The following is a 23899-nucleotide window of genomic DNA, read 5'->3' on the forward strand; positions in this document are numbered from 1 at the left end:
TCAGTCATCAAGACCTCTGCACCACCATGCAACACATTACCATATTAATTAGCATTTTTTATTTCTCCCCACATACAACTATAGATTACAGATTCATCTTTCTTTATAATGTAACTATTTCTTTCTCTGATATGTACTGTGACAGGTGTAAAATGTGTTAAATCAAATACAACCAAAAATCTATTGCTATGTGAAATTCACTTGCATTCTTTTGTATATATATGTCAGCCTTTTTTACGATTATGCTTTTCATTTCTATAAAGAAGTTATTTTGGCAGAATCTTCATTTGATACTGCTGACACATCAACCAATCTAACCTAACCAAACTTTAATGCATTCACTAACTCACTCACCTCCCCCTCAGGCATGGACAAAGAGGATGCTCTCATAGTCTTCGCAGAGCACATCAAGCAATTAGAAGAAGAAGAGGAGGAGGAGCGGGAGCGTCAGAAGAAAAGGATCAAGCGGCAGCAGCGTAAGTGTCGAGATAACTACATTGCACTCCTGGACGAGCTTCATGAGCAGGGAAAGCTGACCTCCATGTCCCTGTGGGTGGAGCTGTACCCAATGATCTCAGCAGATATCAGGTGTGTGTAAGTGCATCTATATTCATCTTGTTATATTTACTTGGTTATAGCATTTGGAAAAATACCATCCTTATAGAAATTATAAGTGTACAGTGTAATTTAAGTTAAGAATAGAATTTTCCAGATTTTTTTCCTACAGAGTACTTGTGCTTAACTTTACCTCCTTTTTATTTATTTATTTTTTTACTTATTTATTGATTATTTTTAAATTAATCAATTTATTTATGTAGGAGGGACACTGATTAAGGGCAACAAAATCCAATAAAAAGAAAAGGTCCATTGAGGGGCCATTCCCCAAATAGGGTCCAAAGCAGTAGTCAAAAATTGAAGGATAAGTGTCTTGAAACTTCCTACTTGAAAGAATTCAAGTCATAGGAAGGTGGAAATACAGAAATAGGCAGGGAGATCCAAAGTTTACCAGAGAAAGGGATGAATGATTGAGAATACTGGTTAACTCTTGCGTTAGAGAGGTGGACAGAATAAGTGTGAGAGAAAGAAGAAAGTCTTGTGCAGTGAGGACACAGGAGGAAGGGAGGCATGCAGTTAGCAAGTTCAGAAGAGCAGTTAGCATGAAAATAGCAGTAGAAGATAATAAGAGATGCAACATTGAGGCAACGAGAAAGAGGCTCAAGACAGAGGAGAGGAGTTGATGAGATGAAACGCTTATGATTCCACCCTGTCTAGAAGAGCGGTATGAGTGGAACCCCCCAGACCTGTGAATCATACTCATTACAGGGATGGATAAGGCTCCTGTACAGAGTTAGCAGCTGGAAGGGTGAGAAAAACTGATGGAAACGTCTCAGAATGCCTAATTTCATGGAAGCTGTTTTAGCTAGAGATGAGATGTGAAGTTTCCAGTTTAGATTATAAATAAAGACCAAGGAAGGATGTTCATTGTAGAAGAGGGGGACAGTTGAGTGTCAGTGAAGAAGAGGGGATAGTTGTCTGGTAGACAACTATCCCTCAATTGTGTCGAATTGATAGATGTAGGAATTGAGTTTTTGAGGCATTGAACAGTATTAAGTTGATTCTGTCTCAGTCAGAAATTTTAGAGAGATCAGAAGTCAGACATTCTGTGGCTTCCCTGTGTGAAACTGTTTACTTCCTGAAGGGTTGGACATCTACAAAAAAGATGTGGAAAAGTGCAGGGTGGTATCATCAGCATAGGAGAGGATAGGACAAGAAGTTTGGTTTAAAAGATCATTGATGAATAATAGAGAGTGGGTGACAGGACAGAACCCTGAAGAACATCACTATTAATATATTTAGAAGAACAGTGACCATCTACCACAGCAGCAATAGAACGATCAGAAAGGACACTTGAGATGAAGTTACAGAGAGAAGGATAGAAACTGTATAAGGGTAATTTGGAAATCAAAGTTTTGTGCCAGACTCTCAAAAGTTTTTGATATGTCTAAGGCAGCAGCAAAAGTTTCACCAAAATCTCTAAAAAAGGATGACCAAGACTCAATAAGGAAAGCCAGAAGATCATTAATAAAGCATCCTTGAAAGAGCCCATACTGACAATCAGATAGAAGGTTGTGAAGTGATGGATGTTTAAGAATCTTCCTACTGAGGATAGATTCAGAAACTTTAGATAGGCAGGAAATTAAAGCAATAGGATGGTAGTTTAATGGATTAGAATAATGACCCTTTTTAGGAACAGGCTGAATGTAGGCAAACTTCCAGCAAGAAGGAAAGGTAGATGTTGGCAGACAGACAGAGTTGAAAAGGTTTGACTAGGCAAGGTGCAAGCACAGAGGCACAGTTTTGGAGAAAAAAAGGAGGGACCCCATCAGGTCCATAAGCCTTCTGAGCCTCCATGCCTGATAATATCATCTCTGTGATGCACTCATTACACAGAAATGGGTCTCTGATATGGAAGCAGTAGTCATTCCAAGAAAAATCAGCAAGATACCTTCTCAGATCCTCCAAACTAGCAGAGGCAAGCAGAATGCCAAAGGCACCTCCGCTTAGGGGGATCCTGAAGAGGGATTGGAGCGATAGCACAACATACAGATATGAGATTGTGATCAGAGGAGCCCAATGGAGAAGAGAGGGTAACAGCATAAGCAGAAAGATTAGAGGTTAGGAAAAGGTCAAGAATGTTGGATGTATCTCCAAGACAGTCAGGAATAGAGGTAGGGTGTTGCACCAATTGCTCTAGGCCATGGAGGATAACAAAGTTGAAGGCTAGTTCACCAGGATGGTCAGTGAAGGGAGAGGAAAGCCAAAGCTGGTGGTGAACATTGAAGTCTCCAAGAATGGAGATCGCCACAAAAGGGAAGAGAGAATGTGCTCCACTTTGGAAGTTAAGTAGTCAAAGAATTTCTTATAGTCAGAAGAGTTAGGTGAGAGGCATACAGCACAGATAAATTTAGTTTGAGAGAGACTATAGTCATATCCAGATGGTGGAAAACTTGGAAGATTCAAGAGCATGGGCATGAGAGCAGGTTAAGTCATTGCGCACATAAATGCAGCGTCCAGCATTGGATTGAAAATGAGAATAAAGAAAGTAGGAGGGAACAGAAAAGGTGCTACTGTCAGTTGCCTCAGACACCTGTGTTTCAGTGAGGAAAAGAAGATGAGGTTTAGTAGAGGAGAGGTGGTGTTCTACAGATTGCAAATTAGATCTAAGACTGCGAATGTTGCAGAAATTAATGAAGAAAAAATTGAGGGGGCATCAAGACACTTAGGGTTGATACCAGAAGAGCAATCTGACCTGGGGGACATTTGTGGTTCCCTCCCCAGATGGAGACTCCAAGACTGGTATAGGAGTCGCCATGATAATTTTGAATTTTGAGTGAAGGGTGTGTGTAATTAGGTGCTTGTAGTTTTGTGTGAAGGAAGAGTGTTGTCTTTAGAGGGCAGGCTGTGACTGCCCCTTGTGTTGGGAGACACAAAGGGAAACATTCAGTGAGGTCACAGCTGGTTTTAATGATAAGTTCACAGCCCCCCCCTGATCCAGTGCTTTAGACCTCCCTGGGAGTAATTATTGTTTTGCCAGGTGCCTACTGCCTCCTCCTCCTTACAAATGAAGCATCTTCTCTCAATTCCAGTTCAGTCAGTTTGTGGTTTTATGACCAGATCCAGCCCCTCTTATAGCTGTTTCTACTTAAGTTCAGTTTTGCTAGGCTACCATCCCCTTGCAGCCAAATGTGGGGTACTAACAATTTGAATCCAGGCACACACTGGTGGTAAACAGCTTTTAAGCCTCAAAAAGGTCACTGCCCTGTTTCACCTATGAACAGAGAAGGAAATATACACAATGCCACCTTATCCCCCAAACTAAGAAAGAACTCATCAAGCCATGTGCTAAGGAGCTCAGACAGTAAAGATGACACAAGATGAGAGTATAATACCCAGTGGACTACTGCCCACAAACTGGCCACCTACACCCAGCAGGATAGTATACCACTTGTCCAAGAACAGTTTAGTCTCCCAAAAGACAGGCTTGCACTCCCAGTACTGCTGATGGGGCCTGGAAAGAGAGTAGATAGCTATAACCCACTAGAGAATACTATTCAATCCTCAGGCCTTTGGCAACCACAGCTATAGGGCAAAGACCAATATATCTTTGCACTCCTCCATTATATATTTCAACAAATACTTCCCATTTCCTTTCCACTCCCCTTACTTCTTTAAGTCAGTTTCTTCAAAGTACAGCAGAGCTTCAGTTACCGAACGCCTCCCTTTCCAAACAACTTGGTTTTCGAACAAAAATTTTTAACTCATAATTGCTTTAGTTCCCATACCATAATTTGGTTTTTGAACAAAGTTACTTGATTTCAAATACTACAAGATGTAGCAAAAGCTGCCATTTATTATTAATTTATAGTTTCTATAAATATTTCCTTCATTTTTATATGTTTGGAGGAGAGAGGGTAAGACAGTAATACAATCTTTGAAATAAATTAAATGTGATCCAATTGAAGAAGTTTCTCAATGTAAACAAACAAGGTTCAGTGCTCAGGAGCCTCCTGTAGCTCTCTTTATGACCCACAAGGCCATCACTATTGCACAACTGCATTTTCCCATACTATTCTTCAGATATGTGAATAGCAAAATGAAAAATAGAGAAAGAATAAATAGGTTGAAGGTGAATGGTCAAATGTTTGAGGATCCAGCTGAAATGGCAGAGATAATGAACAAGAGTTTTCAAGCAGTGTTCACATAAGAGAGAACATTTGTAGGGCCTGGAGCCTTCCATCACCAGAATCTCATGCACTTTATATTTCTGCCCAGAACCATGCCAAGTCTGTTCTCCAACTAGCCAAAAACTCCTTCATTAACAGAAAGTGTCAAAATCTTTCAAGATCTAACTCCTTGTGACTTCTGGTATCTAGCCAAAAACATCTCCAGTAACTTTGTTTCTTCTTCTTTCCCTCCTTTATTTACACCAGATGGCACCACTGCCATCACATCTATCTCTAAAGCTGAACTCTTCACTCAAACCTTTGCTAAAAACTCCACCTTGGATGATTCAGGGCTTGTTCCTCCCTCTCCACTCTCTGACTACTTCATGCTACCTATTAAAATTCTTCACAGTGATGTTTTCTGTGCCTTTGCTGGCCTAAACCCTCAGAAGGCTTATGGACCTGATGGGGTCTCTCCCATTGTTCTCTGAAACTGCTCATATGTACTTGCACCTTGCCTAGTCAAACTCTTTCAACTCTGTCAACATCTACCTTTCTTTCTTTCTGGAAGTTTGCCTACATTCAGCCTATTCCTTCAAAGGGTCATTGTTCTAATTTCCCAAACTACAGTCCTATTGCTTGAATTTCCTGCCTATGTAAAGTTTTTGAATTTATCCTCAACAGGAAGATTCTTAAACATGTATCACTTTACAACCTTCTATCTGATCACCAGTATGGGGTTCCGACAAGGCTGCTCTACTAGTGATCTTCTGGCTTTCCTTGCTGAGTCTTTGTCATCCTCTTTAACCCTTTCCTTCCGGCAATTGTATATATATATATATATACGATTGCAAAAATGCGTCTGTAGTGATGGCGATCATACCCGTAATCAAGAATTTTCGCGCCTCAATTTTGAGCTCCAAGCGCGGTTTCTCGAGTCAGATGGTGTGAGTGGAAGTGTCTGGCATGTTTCCACATGTAGTGTTGTCACTAGCTCTGGAAATTTAGCCGTAACTAAGCTATTTTCCCTTTCTCCGGGCGACACTTGGCAACCCCCAGCGACCCGCCGGGTGGAAAGCACTCGCCGGGCGGAAAGCACCATGATAAGTGCGAAGAGACATCCTGATAAGAGCGAAGGATCTCAGATCATAACTCACCATGGAGCAGGACAGAACATATGTATTTAGCAGTGCTTCTGAGTTTGAAGACAGTGACAGTGAATATTTAGAAGAAGAAACTGAAGAAAGCGAAGACATTAGTGAGGACTCTGAAAATGATTTACAGGATCCACCTGTTTTAGCAGAACAGAGAGATGATACCTATCATTCTTTCATGTTAATTTTTTCATTATCTTCAATTTTATAATAAAATGGTAGAAGGTAACTTGTCAGAGAGAGAGAGAGAGAGAGAGAGAGAGAGAGAGAGAGAATGTTATTTGCCTGAAACTTGATATGAAAAGGGATGAAATCTCTCTCTCTCTCTCTCTCTCTCTCTCTCTCTCTCTCTCTCTCTCTCTCTCTCTCTCTCTCTCTCTCTCTCTCTCTCTCTCTCTCTCTCTCTCTCTCTCTCTCATTGGAAGTGTACAATTTCCCCTCCAAGATGAGAGAGAGAGAGAGAGAGAGAGAGAGAGAGAGAGAGAGAGAGAGAGAGAGAGAGTGTGTATGTGTGTGCGCGCGGTATCATCGCTCTCCGGGCTGTTTCTGGATGACAGATCACACAGCGGGAGGAGGAGGAATCCTTTATAAGGCATAAACCAAACTTTCAGAGGTCACATCGAGCTACAAAGTACATCATTGTATTCAGAATAACAAAGAGAAAATAATTATTAGTATTCAAACAATTTTCTGACAATTTCTAGGTTTACCATTTTTAGCCGTCATACAAAACGGGAAAATAATTTAAGCGCCAGAAGGAAAGGGTTAAGAGATTTTGGTGAAACTTTTGGTGGTGTTGTTTTGATAGAGTCTGGCACAAAGCTTTGATTTCCAAACTACCCTCCTACGGATTCTATCCTCTCTGTAGCTTCATCACAAGTTTCCTTTCTGACCGTTCTATTGCTGCTGTGGTAGATAGTCATTGTTCTCCTAAATCTATTAACAGTGGTGTTCCTCAGGGTTCTGTCCTATCACCCACTCTTTTCCTATTATTCGTCAATGATCTTCTAAACCAAACTTCTTATCCTGTCCACTTTACACTGATGATACCACCCTGCACTTTTCCATGACTTTTCATAGACATCCAACCCTTCAGGAAGAAAACAATTCATGTAGGGAAGCCACAGAATACCTGATTTCTGATCTCTCTAAAATTTCTGATTAGGACAGAGCAAACTTGGTATTGTTCAATGCCACAAAAACTCAATTCCTCCATCTATCAACTCAATACAACCTTCCAGACAACTATCCCCTCTTCATTGACAACTATCCCTCTCTTCTACACTAAACATCCTTGGTCTGTCCTTTTCTTATAATCTAAACTGGAAACTTTACATTTCATCTCTAGCTAAAGCAGCTTCTATGAAGTTAGATATTCTGAGAAGTCTCTGCCAGTTTTTCTCACCCCACAGCTGCTAACTCTGTACAAGGGCCTTATCCGTCCATATATGGAGTATGCTTCACATGTCTGGGGGGGTGGAGTGTTCCACTCATACTGCTCTTTTAGAGAGGGTGGAATCAAAAGCTTTTCATCTCCTCAACTCTTCTCCTCTAACTGTCTTCAGCCTCTTTCTCATTACCACAATGTTTTGATCTCTAGCTATTTTCTACCACTATTTTCATGCTAACTGCTCTTCTGATCTTGCTATTTGCATTCTTCCCCTCCTCCCATGGCCTCACTGCACAAGACTTTCTTCTTTCTATCATCCCTATTCTGTCCACCTCTCTAATGCAAGAGTTAACCAGTGTTCTCAATCATTAATTCCTTTCTCTGGTAAACTCTGGAACTCCCTGCCTGCTTTTGTATATCCACCTTCCTATGACTTGAACTCCTTCAAGAGGGAGGTTTCAAGACACTTATCCTTCAATATTTGACTACTGCTTAAGACCCTGGTCGGGAACCAGCATCTCAGTGTTTTTTTCTCTCTCTCTCTCTCTCTCTCTCTCTCTCTCTCTCTCTCTCTCTCTCTCTCTCTCTCTCTCTCTCTCTCTCTCTCTCTCTCTCTCTCTCTCTCTCTCTCTCTCTCTCTCTCTCTCTCTCTCTCTCTCTCTCTCTCCAGTGTCCCTCCCACATGAAAAAAAAAAAAAGGGTGAGATGAATGAAAAAATGGATCTAGGGGAAATCCAAGTGACTGAAGATATCCGGAAACAGTTGGAGGGATTAGACATTAGAAAGGCCCCAGGACCTGATGGAGTCTCTGGATGGATATTGAAGGAATGCAATGAGCAGTTGACATTGGTGATCCTCTATATTATTGAGAGCTTCCTAAATGAAAGTAGAGTCCTGATTGAATGGAAGAGAGCCAATATAATGCCAATCTATAAAGGTAGTAACAAAGAGGAGTCTTTGAACTATAGACCTGTGTCTCTTACAAGTGTGGTAAGATGTGTGAAAGATTAGTGAAGGATAAATGGATGCAGTACCTAGAAGATAGTGAAGTGATCAGAAATAAAAAAGCAAAAAGTATACATGGATTCAAGGCTAAGTTGGATATGAAAAGATATAGAAATGGGACAGCACAAGCATAGCTCTTTTCTCATAAAGCAAAACTAGGTAAATATAAATACACACATACAACAAGAAAGAAAAAAAAAAGGAATGAATGAAACCTCACCAGTTTATTGGAATGCAGCTACACCACATGGGCAATACAGAAGGTTCACTGCACACACTCACCAACTCCTCCTTAGTAATGAGAAAGGAACAAGAAGAATCTCACTACCACAGTGGAAAGCAGCTGTACCCACATGGGCATTGATACATGAGTCTGCAGTCCACCACCTATTCTCACCAAGTCCCATCTTATAACAAGAAAGGAACAAACAGAATTCTCACTGGCATGGTGGAATGTGGTCACACCCACAAGGGTGGCAGTACACAAGCCTGCAATCCACCTACCCACACTCACCACCTACCACATTAGTCTCTAGCTGGATGGAGCAGCCATTACATTGATTCATGGATTAACTAATGCAGTGTTATTTTGAATGTATGTTGGTAGTTGAAGAGTTAATAATAATGTTGTAATTTTATGAAAAATAATAAGACTTATTCTATGCAGTTATTTCAAGTCTTCATTCAAGAATAAGCTAACTAGCATCCATCTTTGCCTACTGATACAGGCAGACACAAATACACAACAGGTACTCATCCCTTTAAGGAATAAAGAGAAAAAATATCAATAATAAAGCAATAGTACAATCCTTTCACCCTAACAAACTCCTTACTATTCGAGTGGTTGATGTAACACAGGAATTGATCCATTATGGTACATCGGGGGTTATGCTATCAGGCTCTGATGTATATAGATCCAGATATATTATGCAACTGTCCCTCATTCAGCATATTCACTGAGGGTCAATTCTTTTTCCACACCAAGAGGTCATTGTAGATCTTTGTGTCTTCTTTTAGCTCCACCCTTTTATAGGAGATGTCAGCCTGCTAAATATTCATACAGGGTGCCCCACTTTTTAAGAATTACTAAAAATTCCACAAGAAACTGAGGTTTTTTATAATTTTTCTTATCATTAAAGGAGTCATTGCAGTTTTACTTGCTTAATTTGCCATCATGTTCCTTTGTCTTAAAGACTATCTGTAAACCTCCACATGAGCACCTCTGTTTTTGACAAACTCCATCCCTTCAGATGCAGGTCTTTGCAACATTTTGCAATATCTCCCTCAACTTTGCTGTAGACCATGTGGATTCTTTTCTCAATCTTTACCAGGTAATGGGGATTAATGGCATACACCTTGCATTTGACATAGCCCCTCAGAAAAAAGTCACAAGGTGTGAGGTCAGGAGAATGTGAATCCCATTCAAGGTGTCCCCTTTGACTGATCCATCAGTTTGGGAATGATGTTCAGGAATCCTTTACTAGCCTGGTAAAGTGCAGAAGTGTGCTGTCTTGTTGAAAAAAGACATTTGAAAGATAACTTCTCACCTTAAGTTGTGGCACCAAAAACTCCTGTAGCATCATCTTCAGGAAATTTTCCTCCGTTCGTGCTACCAGATGCAGTGAGGAAGAAGAATGGTCCTATCACCCCAGTGGTAGACATGATACACTAAACAAGCAGCTTCCATGAGTCTCATGCTCAAGAATGGCTGCTGGATTTGATTTTCCAAAAATTCAACAGTTGTGTTGGAAGATGGAAGATGGAAGATCAACTCATTGTAGAACTACAAGTTGAGGGTCACTTTGGTAATGGTGAAGGAGCAACTCACACATTTCCTTATGAGCATTAGAATTTTCACTTAAGCATTTGAACAAGCTGAAGTCAGTATAGGTAGAGCTTTATCAATCCCCAAAGCATCCGCTGAATCTTTTGTTAATGCTGAGTTCTAATGCAGCCCTCTGGATGGAGCCTTTGGATGGCTCTGCATGAATGCCTGCTCCAGGACTTGGTATTTTTATCTGTTGTGGCACTAGCAGGCCTTCTACTGTGTGGTTAGTCAAGCATGGATTCTGTTTCAAGAAACTTGGCATGGATGGCATAAATTGTACTTTGCACTGTGATTAACATAAATATTTTCAAACTCACACTGAACTACAATTGGTGACTGAAAACTTCTTGCCAGGCAGCAATTTTGCAAAGCTGTTCCAATATCAGTTGGCAAGCCATGGCCAAGGGAATGATGCACTTACAAAACTGAAGTCAAAGCTGTTCAATGCTGTTGCCCTCACATATCTCCAACTGATATCTGTAAAGAAATAGAAAAAAGAAAGTGTATAGTGACATGTGGGACATCCATATACCTGTGATGTTTGCACATCCTTTTAATGCTTACCTATTTTTCATGTGACAAGTTTTATTCATGAATGTGATTGTGAGCAATGATATTTTTGTGAGTGTGGAGAGGACTTCTACACAGTGAATTTTTTGTGAGTGTAGAAAAGACTTCTATGTTTATGAAAGACATTTACTTCAGTTTTCATTCATTGTATATTGTATTATTAATTTTTGTCCTTTTAAATGTTAAATGTTTTCTGCCTTCATGTCACTGGAGGATTTCAGTACTATTCCACATAGATGAAATGTAAAAATGTAAGCCAATAAATCAACAAGAGTATTGCAGCACTGAATGGCATTCCATACACAGGTTCACTGCTATGCTGGGCCAGCCAGGATCCACACCACTGGATCTTTTCAAGTTCTATGTTGCTGACCTCAAGTCTCGATTTCATGATGAGAAGAAAATCATCAAAGAGATACTCAAGGAAAAGTCATTTGAGGTCCAGGTGAGCTCTCTCCTCCTCCTCCTCCTCCTCCTCCTCCTCCTCCTCCTCCTCCTCCTCCTCCTCCTCCTCCTCCTCCTCCTCCTCCTCCTCCTCCTCCTCCTCCTCCTCCTCCCCTCTCCTCTCCTCTCCTCTCCTCTTCTATCCAATCCTATCCTTCCTTTGTCTCTCCTTGCCTCTACTTTCCTTCTCATCTCTCGTTGCCTCTTCCTCTCCTCTCCCCTCCCCTTCTAAAATATGTACAACACTCATAATTACAGTAATTTTCAGCTTTAAAGAGGGATTATTCTTAGTAACTAACATTGCTAAAAGTATTATATGACAAAATGAAACATTGAATAATAAAGACTAAATAATACATAAGGAAGGGTAAATAATACATAAGGAAGGGTGACCAGCCAAATATAAGTGTTCTGTGTTAACTCTCCCAATCTTTTTTCTTCTTATGCTATACTCAATACAGGGGCCCTGTCTGTCCATATATAGACTAATGTTCCCATTTTTGGGAAGGTTCATCTCACACAGTCCTCCTAGACAAGGCAGAGTCAAAAGCTTTTGTCCCATCAATTCCTCCCCTCTAACTTCCAGTCTTTATTCCTTCACTCACCACCACAGTGTTCTTCTTTAACAACATTGTGTCTGATTTATATAAAGTGAATTTCTTATAGAAATCCAAAGAACACACTGAAGAGTATAAATGAATGAGGATGTGACTGCATGATTGTTTCCTCTACAAGAGTACAGTGCTAACTTCTGGCATCTCTTTGCTTACTTCGCTTTGCCTGCCACCTGCCATCTGGTGGAAAACAAAGTGCCTGTTCAAACAAGTGCTTATAACTCAAGTCTTCACTCAACAAAAAGTTTTTTTTTTTTTTTTTTTTTTAATATCTTACTCATAGTCTAAATTATTCATAATGTGAGGTACCACTGTATCTTTAAAGTAATAATAGTGTTATTTTAACCTGCAGTTAACTTAATAGAAACTTAATAGTAGATTAAAGTTGGCAAGAGTGGGTAGTGGATCATGGGCTTGCATATTGCTTCCCATGTAGATGTAGCTGTGTTCTGCATGCTGGTGGGGTTCACTCTTTCTCATCATTAAATAGAAGTTTGTGAGTGTGGACAGCAAGTTTCAGGATTGCACATCATCACCCATGTGGGTGCAACTATGTCCATTGTGCCAGCAGGATTCTGCTTGTTCATTTGCTGTTATTAAGATTCTGGAGGGCAGCACAGGCATTGACATGCTGTGCTGATTGTGTCATTGATTGTATACACATTGTAGCAATAACTGCACAATAGACACCAGAAAACCCTCCATTATTTGAGTTATTCCTCACTAAATCACAGAGAACTTTTCAGAAATATGAGTACCACACAGTAAGAAACAATAGAATTAAATAAATATATTTGCTGCAGTCACAATAGTTACTGGTCTTCTGAAATTTCTAGGTGCATGCCTCCCCACTTTTCATGGCCTTGTTGCACAAGAAAGTCTATTTACTCTCATCCCTATTCTGTCCACCTTACTAATATAAGAGGTAATCAGTTAATCATTATCTTCATTCTTTCAACCCTTTGACTGGCAAACTAAATTTTTCTTCTTTCTGTATTTCTTCCTGCATTTGAATTGTCTGAAAGAGCAGTATTGAGATCCTTCTTAAATTAGATAAAATAACCACCTCTTTTCATTCTTGGGTTCTCCTGCAGGTCAAGACAAGCTTCAAAGAGTTTGCTACAGTGGTGTGTGATGATCCACGCTCCGCTACACTGGATGCAGGCAATGTGAAGCTGACTTATAATGCCCTCATTGAGAAGGTAGGAAAAGAAGAGAGAGAGAGAGAGAGAGAGAGGGGGGGGATCCTGTAATCTAGAAATAAGGTAATTGGGAAATACATGCAGTACATGAAGAATAGACGATGAAACTAATGAAAATGTATGTAAGGAATATTATATGTCAGTTAAAAGGTGAAACATTGAAATGTGGAGTGGTTGAGTGAGTCCAGCACAGTGGCCTGATGTGGTTTGGCCATGGAGGAGAGTAGTTCCAGGACAGCTAAGGCTGACCTAAGTCACTGAAGGCCTTTGTGACCATTTATGACCTAGCTAATAATATGTCAATAAAGTATGTTACTTTTCCTGATCTGGATTTGATCTCAGGTGAAAGCATCTCCTGGCAAGCTCAATATTTCTTCACATCAGAACTTCACTGTTTCTGTGATGCTCCAGGGAGCTGCACATTACACTGGTGGCAGTGGTGGGAGTGAAAGTACAGTTGTAGTTTGTGGGATTGTTTGCCTTGCAAATAATTTGATAAGGAATCAGGGTCTGTGCTTTCCTGTGTAAGAGAGAAGGGTTCCAGTGATACTATCACAGAGCAGAATGAACCAGAAAGCTGTTTCAATACAGTCAAGGTTGACCAAAAATAACTCCGAACTTCATCATTACTTACAACTTAACTAGTAACTACTTAGAAATGCATACTATTGCAACAGTCCTGGCACATGTTTGATCACAGGTAAAGTCACTTTTTCTAGCAAATTTATCCGTCTTTAGATCAGTTTCCTAATGTTTTCATGATACACTAAAGCTGGAAATTGCAGAAAGAGTGACAGAAAGTGCTAAGTTTTAGAGTGTGTAAAAGAAAGAGATGAGAGGATTAGAGCTTGCAATGAAAAAATAAAACCAATAAATAGAGACACAGCCATCCTTTTTAGGATTTTTTAAGAACAGTTATCAGATATAGTAGAACCTCAGTTCATGAACTTAATCCATTCTGGGCACGGGTTCGCAAACCAAATTGTTCACGAACCAAAACAATTTTTTTCATTGAAGTTAATGTAAATACAATTAATCAGATTCAGCCTCAGAAGTATGGTATTTTTACATATTTAAGTGTTTTTTGTGATGAAGAATATAGAATGAAATTTAAATACATATTCTTAGTTAGCCCTTTCTATACAATGATGCCTATGGCAGCAACATAATTACATTGTTATAGTTGTTGTTGAGTAGCTAAGATTCTGTATATTGTCCTTGAGGTGCTGTTGCTCCTCCCACCATCCCTGTTCCCACCAGTTACATAAATGAGGAAGTCTCATTGGCAGAGGCTACATCATATTTTCTTCCCCTTTGGTCCCTCCTTTGTCCTCCCTCTCCCCATATCCTTCTCTTCACCCCATTCCCTTCCACCATGGAGGGGAAACTGTATGGTGGGTACAGTTCCCCCCTCCATGGTTCATTCCTTGCCCTCTTACCCTCTTCTCTTTCCCTCCTCCCTTCATATTCTCTCTCTCTCTCTCTCTCTCTCTCTCTCTCTCTCTCTCTCTCTCTCTCTCTCTCTCTCTCTCTCTCTCTCTCTCTCTCTCTCTCTCTCTCTCTCTCTCTCTCTCTCTCTCTCTCTCTCTCTCTCTCTGTGTGTGTGTGTGTGTGTGTGTGTGTGTGTGTGTGTGCTGATGCAGCTGGGAAGGTCATTTTATTTATCAGCATCTAATGTCATCACAGACTGACACTCAGTTACCGATGAATGTAAGTAGTGGGCGCATGTCTATTACTTATTTTTTACGTAGAGAGAGAGAGAGAGAGAGATCCACCTATGTGTGCAAACACACAGCTGCCCACTAATCTCTTTTCTGATAACTTTGCCTTCCCTACCCTCCCCATTTATTCTCCCAATAATTTCCTTCTTTACTTCAACAGTAATATGCTTAGGCTTCTTACTGCTACTACCAGTAACACTTTTCTCCTTCTCAGGAGGCATAATGGAAGCTAAAATAGTAAAAAAAAAGAAACAAAGAAAAATTAATGTTTTTAAAACAGTACTCTCATGAACAATATTTATGCCAAACATTTTATTTATTTATTTTTTATGTAGGAGGGACACTGGCCAAGGGCAACAAAAATCCAATAAAAAAAATGCCCACTGAAATGCCAGTCCCATAAAAGGGTCAAAGCATTAGTCAAAAATTGATGGATGAGTGTCTTGAAACCTCCCTCTTGAAGGAATTGAAGTCATAGTAAGATGGAAATACAGAAGCAGGCAGGGAGTTCCAGAGTTTACCAGAGAAAGGGATGAATGATTGAGAATACTGGTTAACTCTTGCGTTAGAGAGGTGGACAGAATAGGGGTGAGAGAAAGAAGAAAGTCTTGTGCAGCGAGGCTGCAGGAGGAGGGGAGGCATGCAGTTAGCAAGATCAGAAGAGCAGTTAGCATGAAAATAGTGGTAGAAGACAGCTAGAGATGCAACATTGCGGCAGTGAGAGAAAGGCTGAAGACAGTCAGTTAGAGGAGAGGAGTTGATGAGACGAAAAGCTTTTGATTCCACCCTGTCTAGAAGAGCAGTATACCAACTCACAACTGACCACGAGGTTTTGTGGATTGTGGGTAATTTGCATTCATACCCCAAAGCATTGTTCATGAACCAAGCTAAAATTTCACAAAAATATTTCATGAACCAATTTGTTCATGATCTGGGGTGTTCATGATCCAAGGTTCTACTGTATAGATATAAAAAAATAAATCACTGAACCTCTTTGTAATTTTCCTCATGCTGTCACTTCTAAATTTCTGAACCATGCAAACTCATGTTTATATGCATCACCAATTATTATTCTTTCAGGCTGAGGCAAGGGAGAAGGAACGTTTGAAGGAAGAGGCACGTAAGATGAGGCGTCTGGAAGCAGGACTACGTGCAGCCTTCAAATCCATTGGGGTGGACTCAGGCTCCACATGGGAGGATGTGCGGCCCCGAGTGCAGCACCTTCCCTCTTTCACTGCTGTCACTATTGAGGCTGAGAGGATCAGAATATTCAAGGTGTGACTCCATACTCTAATCTGTCTATGTATTTGCCCTCTCTCTCTCTCTCTCTCTCTCTCTCTCTCTCTCTCTCTCTCTCTCTCTCTCTCTCTCTCTCTCTCTCTCTCTCTCTCTCTCTCTCTCTCTCTCTCTCTCTCTCTCTCTCTCTCTCTCTCTCTCTCTCTCTCTCTCTCTCTCTCTCTCTCTCTCTCTCTCTCTCTCTCTCTCTCTCTCTCTCTCTCAAGTCCAATGTAAATTTTCAGCAAGCATTTTTCATGGTCAGATTCCATGTAATATGCTCTCTCACTCAACTAGCATTAGCTTTCTTTTCATCTGCAAGGCTGGAGCAATATTCCAAGTCTTTGGATATATAATAAGAACATGAGAAATTAAGGGAGACTGCAAGAAACCATCAGGCCTACATGTAACAGTCCCTATATGAAACATATCTGCCTGTTTTCACTTACCATTCTTATCCATAAATTTGTCTAATCTTTTAAACCTCCCTAATGACAGCACTAACAACCTGATCACTGAGGCTGTTCCATTCATCTATCACTATATGTCACCCTTGTTATGTCCCCTATACCATAAAGATCTCTACCAGGTCTCCTCATAACCTATGCCTCTCTGAAGAATGTAGATTTAAAATCTTCAATCTCTTTTCATAAGGAATACACTTCATTCCCTGTAACTTTTAGTCATTCTCCTGTATACTGTTTCTAATAGCTCTATATCTTACCTGTAATATGGATACTAGTAATGCACAGCATAATCTTATATTACTTTAGAACTTGTAATTTTAACACTTAAAAGTTTATCCTAGTTCCTGATTTACTTTATTTCTGGTCTCTATGCATTGTTTCCGCTGAAAGAAATCAGGGCTAACTATAATTCCTAAATATAGATTTATTGTTCCTTTCCCTTTGTCTTTATTTCAAAAGATATATTAATGATGTAATCATATTAAGGTAGAGCTAGACCATACCGTCTCCAGTACAATCCAGGACTTGTTTATTTTACCATGCAAGATTCATCATGTCCAGTATCCAGATAGCATTCATAAGATATTCAAGATAATTATATTCAGTATGGATTCATTAATTATAAAAAAAATATGCACTCCTACCTTAATATTTTGCAGAGTTACATGCTATGAAATCAGTGTTATAGAATTAATATTTACACCAAATTCCTACTTTTCTATGTACTAAGCAGGAAATTTTCGGGTGAACAAAATATTTTTTGGAAGGTGAGGAGGGTTCAGAAGGAAACATTGGGAAAAAAAAGATAGAGTTCAAGAGATGTAGGGAGTGATTTATGGGGAGCAGGGTGGCTTTTGAAAATGATTGGGTTGTGTTCATTAGATGTTTACTTTGAGACAAATGTGTGAAAAATGTCTGCAAAAGTAAGGGTGTTTTGGGTATTCATAAATTTAGAGAATGCATGTTATGGAACAGTTAGGGGTAATGATGTTGTGAAGTATGCAAGAATAATTAGTGAAGGAGGATGGTACAGGTTGACTATCAGCATTTCAGCATCCTTGTTTTTAGAACCATCCCAAATTAGCTGTTTTCCCAGAGTAACTAGGGTTTACCCCTTGACACCTCTAATACACTTGATACATCTGAAAAGACCTAAGTAGTGTGCCTGATGTGCTAAAGAATTTTTTAAATAAAATGAAACATTTACTATACTAAATGTATATTAAACATAAACATCATGAAACGGAAAACAAGTCTGGCAAACCCATCTCTGTATTTTGTTGCTCCTTCTTTGTTCGCTGATTGTTTTTCTCCACAGACCATGCACATTAAAATGTCATGGTACTTCTGGAATCTGCTACCATCCCTCAGTACAGTAATTCTTCCAATATCCAGATGTTCAGTAACTGGACTTATCAATGGCCAGATATAACTATCTGGATATTAGACCAGTATCAATACTTATAAAACTGTACTAAGATTCCAGCCTAGTTAGGAAGAAAACTTATCCCACGAGACTTAACTGCTAAATGACTGTCCTAGCGGGAGACTTTGTTAAGTTACCATCCTAAGATGCTGACACCGATAACTGCTAACATGAGCAGGTGTTGTGTAATGTTTTTCGATGAATGTCATAAGAAACAGCTGAAAATGCATAATAATGATATCTAATATATATATATATATATATATATATATATATATATATATATATATATATATATATATATATATATATATATATATATATATGTATATTATATATATATATATATATATATATATATATATATATATATATATATATATATATATATATATATATATATATATTTTTTTTTTTTTTTTTTTTTTATCTATTTATTTATTTATTTTTTTATGCAGGAAGGACACTGGCCAAGGGCAACAAAAATCCAATAAAAAAAAAAATACCCACTGAAATGCCAGTCCCATAAAAGGGTCAAAGCAGTAGTCAAAAATTGATGAATAACTATCTTGAAACCTCCCTCTTGAAGGAATTCAAGTCATAGGAAGGTGGAAATACAGAAGCAGGCAGGGAGTTCTAGAGTTTACCAGAGAAAGGGATGAATGACTGAGAATACTGGTTAACTCTCCCATTAGAGAGGTGGACAGAATAGGGGTGAGAGAAAGAAGAAAGTCTTGTGCAGCGAGGCCACGGGAGGAGGGGAGGCATGCAGTTAGCAAGATCAGAAGAGCAGTTAGCATGAAAATAGCAGTAGAAGACAGCTAGAGATGCAACATTGTGGCGGTGAAAGAGAGGCTGAAGACTGTCAGTTAGAGGAGAGGAGTTGATGAGATGAAAAGCTTTTCATTCCACCCTGTCTAGAGGAGCAGTGTGAGTGGAACCCCCCCCCCAGACATGTGAAGCATACTCCATACAAGGATGGATAAGGCCCTTGTACAGAGTTAGCAGCTGGGTGGGTGAGAAAAAACTAGTGGAGACGTCTCAGAATGCCTAACTTCATAGAAGCTGTTTTAGCTAGAGATGAGATGTGAAGTTTCCAGTTCAGATTATAAGTAAAGGACAGACCGAGGATGTTCAGTGTAGAAGAGGGGGATAGTTGAGTGTCATTGAAGAAGAGGGGATAGTTGTCTGGAAGGTTGTGTCGAGTTGATAGATGGAGGAATTGAGTTTTTGAGGCATTGAACAATACCAAGTTTGTTCTGCCCCAATCAGAAATTTTAGAAAAATCAGAAGTCAAGTGTACTGTGGCTTCCCTGCGTGAAATGTTTACCTCCAGAAGGGTTGGACATCTATGAAAAGACGTGGAAAAGTGCAGGGTGGTATCATCAGCGTAGGAGTGGATAGGACAAGAAGTTTAGTTTAGAAGATCATTAATGAATAATAAGTAGAGAGTGGGTGACAGGACAAAACCCTGAGAAACACCACTGTTAATAGAATTAGGAGAAGAACAGTGACCGTCTACCACAGCAGCAATAGAACAGTCAGAAAGGAAACTTGAGATGAAGTTAAAGAGAGAAGGATAGAAGGCGTTGGAGTGTAGTTTGGAAATCGAAGCTTTGTGCCAGACTCTATCAAAAGCTTTTGATATGTCTAAGGCAACAGCAAAAGTTTCACCAAAATCTCTAAAAGAGGATGACCAAGACTCAGTAAGGAAAGGCAGAAGATCACCAGTAGAGTGGCCTTAACAGAACCCATACTGGCGATCAGATAGAAGGTTGTGAAGTGATAGATGTTTAAGAATCTTCCTGTTCAGGATAGATTCAAAACCTTTAGATAGCCAGGAAATTGAAGCAATAGGATGGTAGTTTGAGGGATTAGAACAGTCACCCTTTTTAGGAACGGGCTGAATGTAGGCAAACTTTCAGCAAGAAGGAAAGGTAGATGTTGATAGACAGAGCTAAAAGAGTTTGACTAGGCAAGATGCAAGCATGGAGGCACAGTTTCGGAGAACAATAGGAGGGACCCCATCAGGTCCATAAGCCTTCCGAGGGTTTAGGCCAGCAAGGGCATGGAAAACATCATTGCAAAGAATTTTAATAGGTAGCATGAAGTAGTCAGAGGGTGGAGGAGAGGGAGGAACAAGTCCAGAATCGTCCAAGGTACAGTTTTTAGCAAAAGTTTGAACGGAGAGTTCAGCTTTAGAAATAGATGTGATAGCAGTGGTGCCATCTGGTTGAAATAAAGGAGGGAAAGAAGAAGAAGCAAAGTTATTGGAAATATTTTTGGCTAGATGCCAGGAGTCACAAGGGGAGTTAGATCTTGAAAGGTTTTGACATTTTCTATTAATGAAGGAGTTTTTGGCTAATTGGAGAACAGACTTGGCATGGTTCCGGACAGAAATATAAAGTGCATGAGATTCTGGTGATGGAAGGCTTAAGTACCTTTTGTGGGCCAGCTCTCTATCATGTATAGCACGAGAACAAGCTGTGTTAAACCAAGGTTTAAAAGGTTTAGGTTGAGAAAAAGAGTGAGGAATGTATGCCTCCATGCCAGACATTATCATCTCTGTTATGCGCTTAGCACACAAAGACAGGTCTCTGACATGGAAGCAGTAGTCATTCCAAGGAAAATCAACAAAATATCTCCTCAGGTTCCCCCAACTAGCAGAGGCAAAACACCAGAGGCACCTTTGCTTAGGGGGATCCTGAGGAGGGATTGTAGCAATAGGACAAGCAAGATACAGATATGAGATTGTGATTGGAGGAGCCCAATGGAAAAGACAGGATAACAGCATTAGCACGATTAGAGGTTAGGAAAATGTCAAGGGCGTATTTCCAAGATGGTCAAGAATACAAGTAGAGTGTTGCACCAATTGCTCTAGGTCATGGAGGATTGCAAAGTTAAAGGCTAGTTCACCAGGATGGTCAGTGAAGGGAGAGGAAAGCCAAAGCTGGTGGTGAACATTGAAGTCTCCAAGAATGGAGATCTCTGCAAAAGGGAAGAGGGTCAGAATGTGCTCCACTTTGGAAGTTACGTAGTCAAAGAATTTCTTATAGTCAGAGGAGTTAGGTGAAAGGTATACAGCACAGATAAATTTAGTATGAGAGTAACTCTGTAGTCATAGCCAGGTGGTGGAAAACTCGGAAGATTCAAGAGCGTGGGCACAAGAGCAGGTTAAGTCATTGTGCACATAAACGCAACATCCAGCTTTGGATCGAAAATGAGGATAGAGAAAGTAGGAGGGAACAGAAAAGGGCCTACTGTCAATTGCCCCAGACACCTGAGTTTCAGTGAGGAAAAGAAGATGAGGTTTAGAAGAGGAGAGGTGGTGTTCTACAGATTGAAAATTAGATCTTAGACCACAAATGTTGCAGAAGTTAATGAAGAAAAAGTTGAGGGGGGTGTCAAGACACTTAGGGTTTTCGACAGAAAGGCAGTCCGACCTGGGAACATTTATGGTCCCCTCCCCAGATGGGGACTCTGAGGCTGATGTAGGAGTTGCCATGATGATTTTGAAATTTTTGAGTGAAGGGTGTGTGTGTTATTAGGTGCTTGTAGTTTTATGTGGAGGAAGAGAGTTGTCTTTAGAGGGCAGGCTGTGACTGCCCCCTTGTGTTGTGAGACACAAAGGAAGGAAACGTTCAGTGAGGTCACAGCTGGGTTTAATGATAAGGTCACAGCACCCCCTGAACAGTGCTTTAGACCTCACTGGAGTAATTATATTACTCTCAGTGACATCTAAAGCTTATATTGATCAAATGAGTTTCAAACAATCATCTGACTGTTTTAAGCTTGATTATTGAAGGTATCTATTTACCAATGTTGTCATCTTCAACAACAATCAGCTGGTGCCATCCTCTGCACACCATGGCAGTGGATGCATCCACTGTGCCACTGATGACCCTGTTGGTGGTCTGCTGTGATGGCCCCAAGTCATCAGCACAGCTCTGCTGCATCTTGCCTGTTGCGAGGTATTGCAGAGTGATGATCATTTTGCATCTTAGGGAAGAGGGTTTTGTTCCTTGCAGTTGGTCTCTTCACCCTTTCTTGCATCAGATCAGTCATGAAGATCATCCCAGCATGGTCCAACCAATACCTCTTCACCAGCTCATGGTCATCCAGCTCATTCAGGATGTCCTTCGTCTTAAGAAATGTTCATCGCTGTGCAGTTCATCCAGAGTGGCCATATTTACTGTTAGGATCAAATCTTAAGGAGTGTGCTGGTTGCTATACCACCTTGGAAGGTATTTTAGCAGTAAGATGCATCTTTAAAACTTTAGATGCTATCTTAAGGATTTAAGACCCAAATTCTGCCATTTTGATGACTCAAGATGATGACATAACATTAAAACAATAACTTAGTGCTTATAAGTACAGGCCCAGATACACATCCTGTTGAATATCTGGACCTGCATATGCCAACTGCCAGCACGATTCAATCTTCCCACTGTGCACCTCACTTTCTTTCCCTCCTCCCATAGGCAAGCAACCAAATGCTTTATTCACATAAATAATCTGTAGATTCAGGTATGTGAGCAATACACAAACACATATGCAATATATAGTACATATGTATTTTTTTACTATCTGCAAACATGCTATATATATTTCTCACATTTGCTATTGTTCCACACACCTACACAATGACAACTCTACCTTGTTCTTTTGATTCTTGGTCTTGTTTGCATCTCTGGCAAAGAGAGATGAAAAATAATAACTGGCATGAGAGACATGAACAAACTTTGGAGAAGCCTAGGTGCCACCATGAAAGCAAGCATTTGCTTCTTGGTAAGTGGTTGTCACCTCTTACCAAGAAGTACATGCTTGCTTTCATGGTGATGCCTGGGCTTCTCCAAAGCTTGTTCATGTCTTTCATGCCAGGAATTATTTTTTTATAATGTATTATCATATGAAATTAAGAAATTTGACATTTGCTTTCCTACTTTAGTAGACTATACATATACAGAAAACATAAATAATCTTAAAAAAAATGGCATAATGCTAGTGTACTTGGCTTACATTCATAATCTGTTAACAAATTGTCATTGAAAGCATTGATTGATTGATTTTTTTTTTTTTTTTTTTTATGTAGGAAGGACACTGGCCAAGGGCAACAAAAATCCAATAAAAAAAACGCCCACTGAAATGCCAGTCCCACAAAAGGGTCAAAGCAGTGGTCAAAAATTGGTGGATAAGTGTCTTGAAACCTCCCTCTTGAAGGAATTCAAGTCATAGGAAGTGGAAATACAGAAGCAGGCAGGGAGTTCCAGAGTTTACCAGAGAAAGGGATGAATGATTGAGAATACTGGTTAACTCTTGCGTTAGAGAGGTGGACAGAATAGGGGTGAGAGAAAGAAGAAAGTCTTGTGCAGCGAGGCCGCGGAAGGAGGGGAGGCATACAGTTAGCAAGATCAGAAGAGCAGTTAGCATGAAAATAGCGGTAGAAGACAGCTAGATATGCAACATTGCGGCGGTGAGAGAGAGGCTGAAGACAGTCAGTTAGAGGAGAGGAGTTGATGAGACGAAAAGCTTTTGATTCCACCCTGTCTAGAAGACCAGTATGAGAGGAACCCCCCCAGTCATGTGAAGCATACTCCATACATGGACGGATAAGGCCCTTGTACAGAGTTAGCAGCTGGGGGGTGAAAAAAAGTGAAGTCACCACAACAAAGTAGTCATATGGCACAAAAACAAAAAAAACAGAAGGTAAGACTGCTCACAAAAAAAAAAAAAAATCACTTAAAAAAGTGCAGTAGAGCATGTAAGAACAGCATAGTGTTTGCTATTAGCAAATGTACTGGTAAAGTCACAAAAAATTATAAATAATGTGTACACCCAAATGACAAGTTGGTCATATCCCAAATTAGGAAGACAAAAAGGACTGAATATTATTTTTTGTCAGGTAGCATGTTGGTCATAAGACAGAATTGTCTGTGGTGTACAAATTAATGAAAGTAGTGAGTTTGAATAATGGATTTAATAAATCAAGTAAAGGTGAAGGAATCAGATGTTGCATAATTGAGAGGGCCAAGCACTCCATCCTTAGAAGGTTGAGTTTGAACAGGAGTTTGAAGGAGTC

General features: G+C 39.9%; 1 protein-coding gene across 15 annotated transcripts in view; it reads left to right on the plus strand.

Annotated features, from left to right (window-relative positions):
• Positions 1-23899, plus strand: part of LOC135112651 (pre-mRNA-processing factor 40 homolog A-like) — a 214961-nt gene that overhangs the window by 122980 nt on the left and 68082 nt on the right. For 8 of the 15 annotated variants that reach the window (XM_064027284.1, XM_064027350.1, XM_064027375.1 and 5 more), the window contains 4 exons: positions 366-594; positions 10978-11116; positions 12824-12931; positions 15733-15927. In XM_064027284.1, the coding sequence (XP_063883354.1) occupies positions 366-594; positions 10978-11116; positions 12824-12931; positions 15733-15927 (671 nt within the window). The remainder of the gene's footprint in view (positions 1-365; positions 595-10977; positions 11117-12823; positions 12932-15732; positions 15928-23899) is intronic. The other 7 variants (XM_064027319.1, XM_064027336.1, XM_064027364.1 and 4 more) reach the window with 1 other exon arrangement.

The sequence above is a fragment of the Scylla paramamosain genome, chromosome 2 (assembly GCF_035594125.1).
Source record: "Scylla paramamosain isolate STU-SP2022 chromosome 2, ASM3559412v1, whole genome shotgun sequence".
NCBI classification, from domain to species: domain Eukaryota; kingdom Metazoa; phylum Arthropoda; class Malacostraca; order Decapoda; family Portunidae; genus Scylla; species Scylla paramamosain.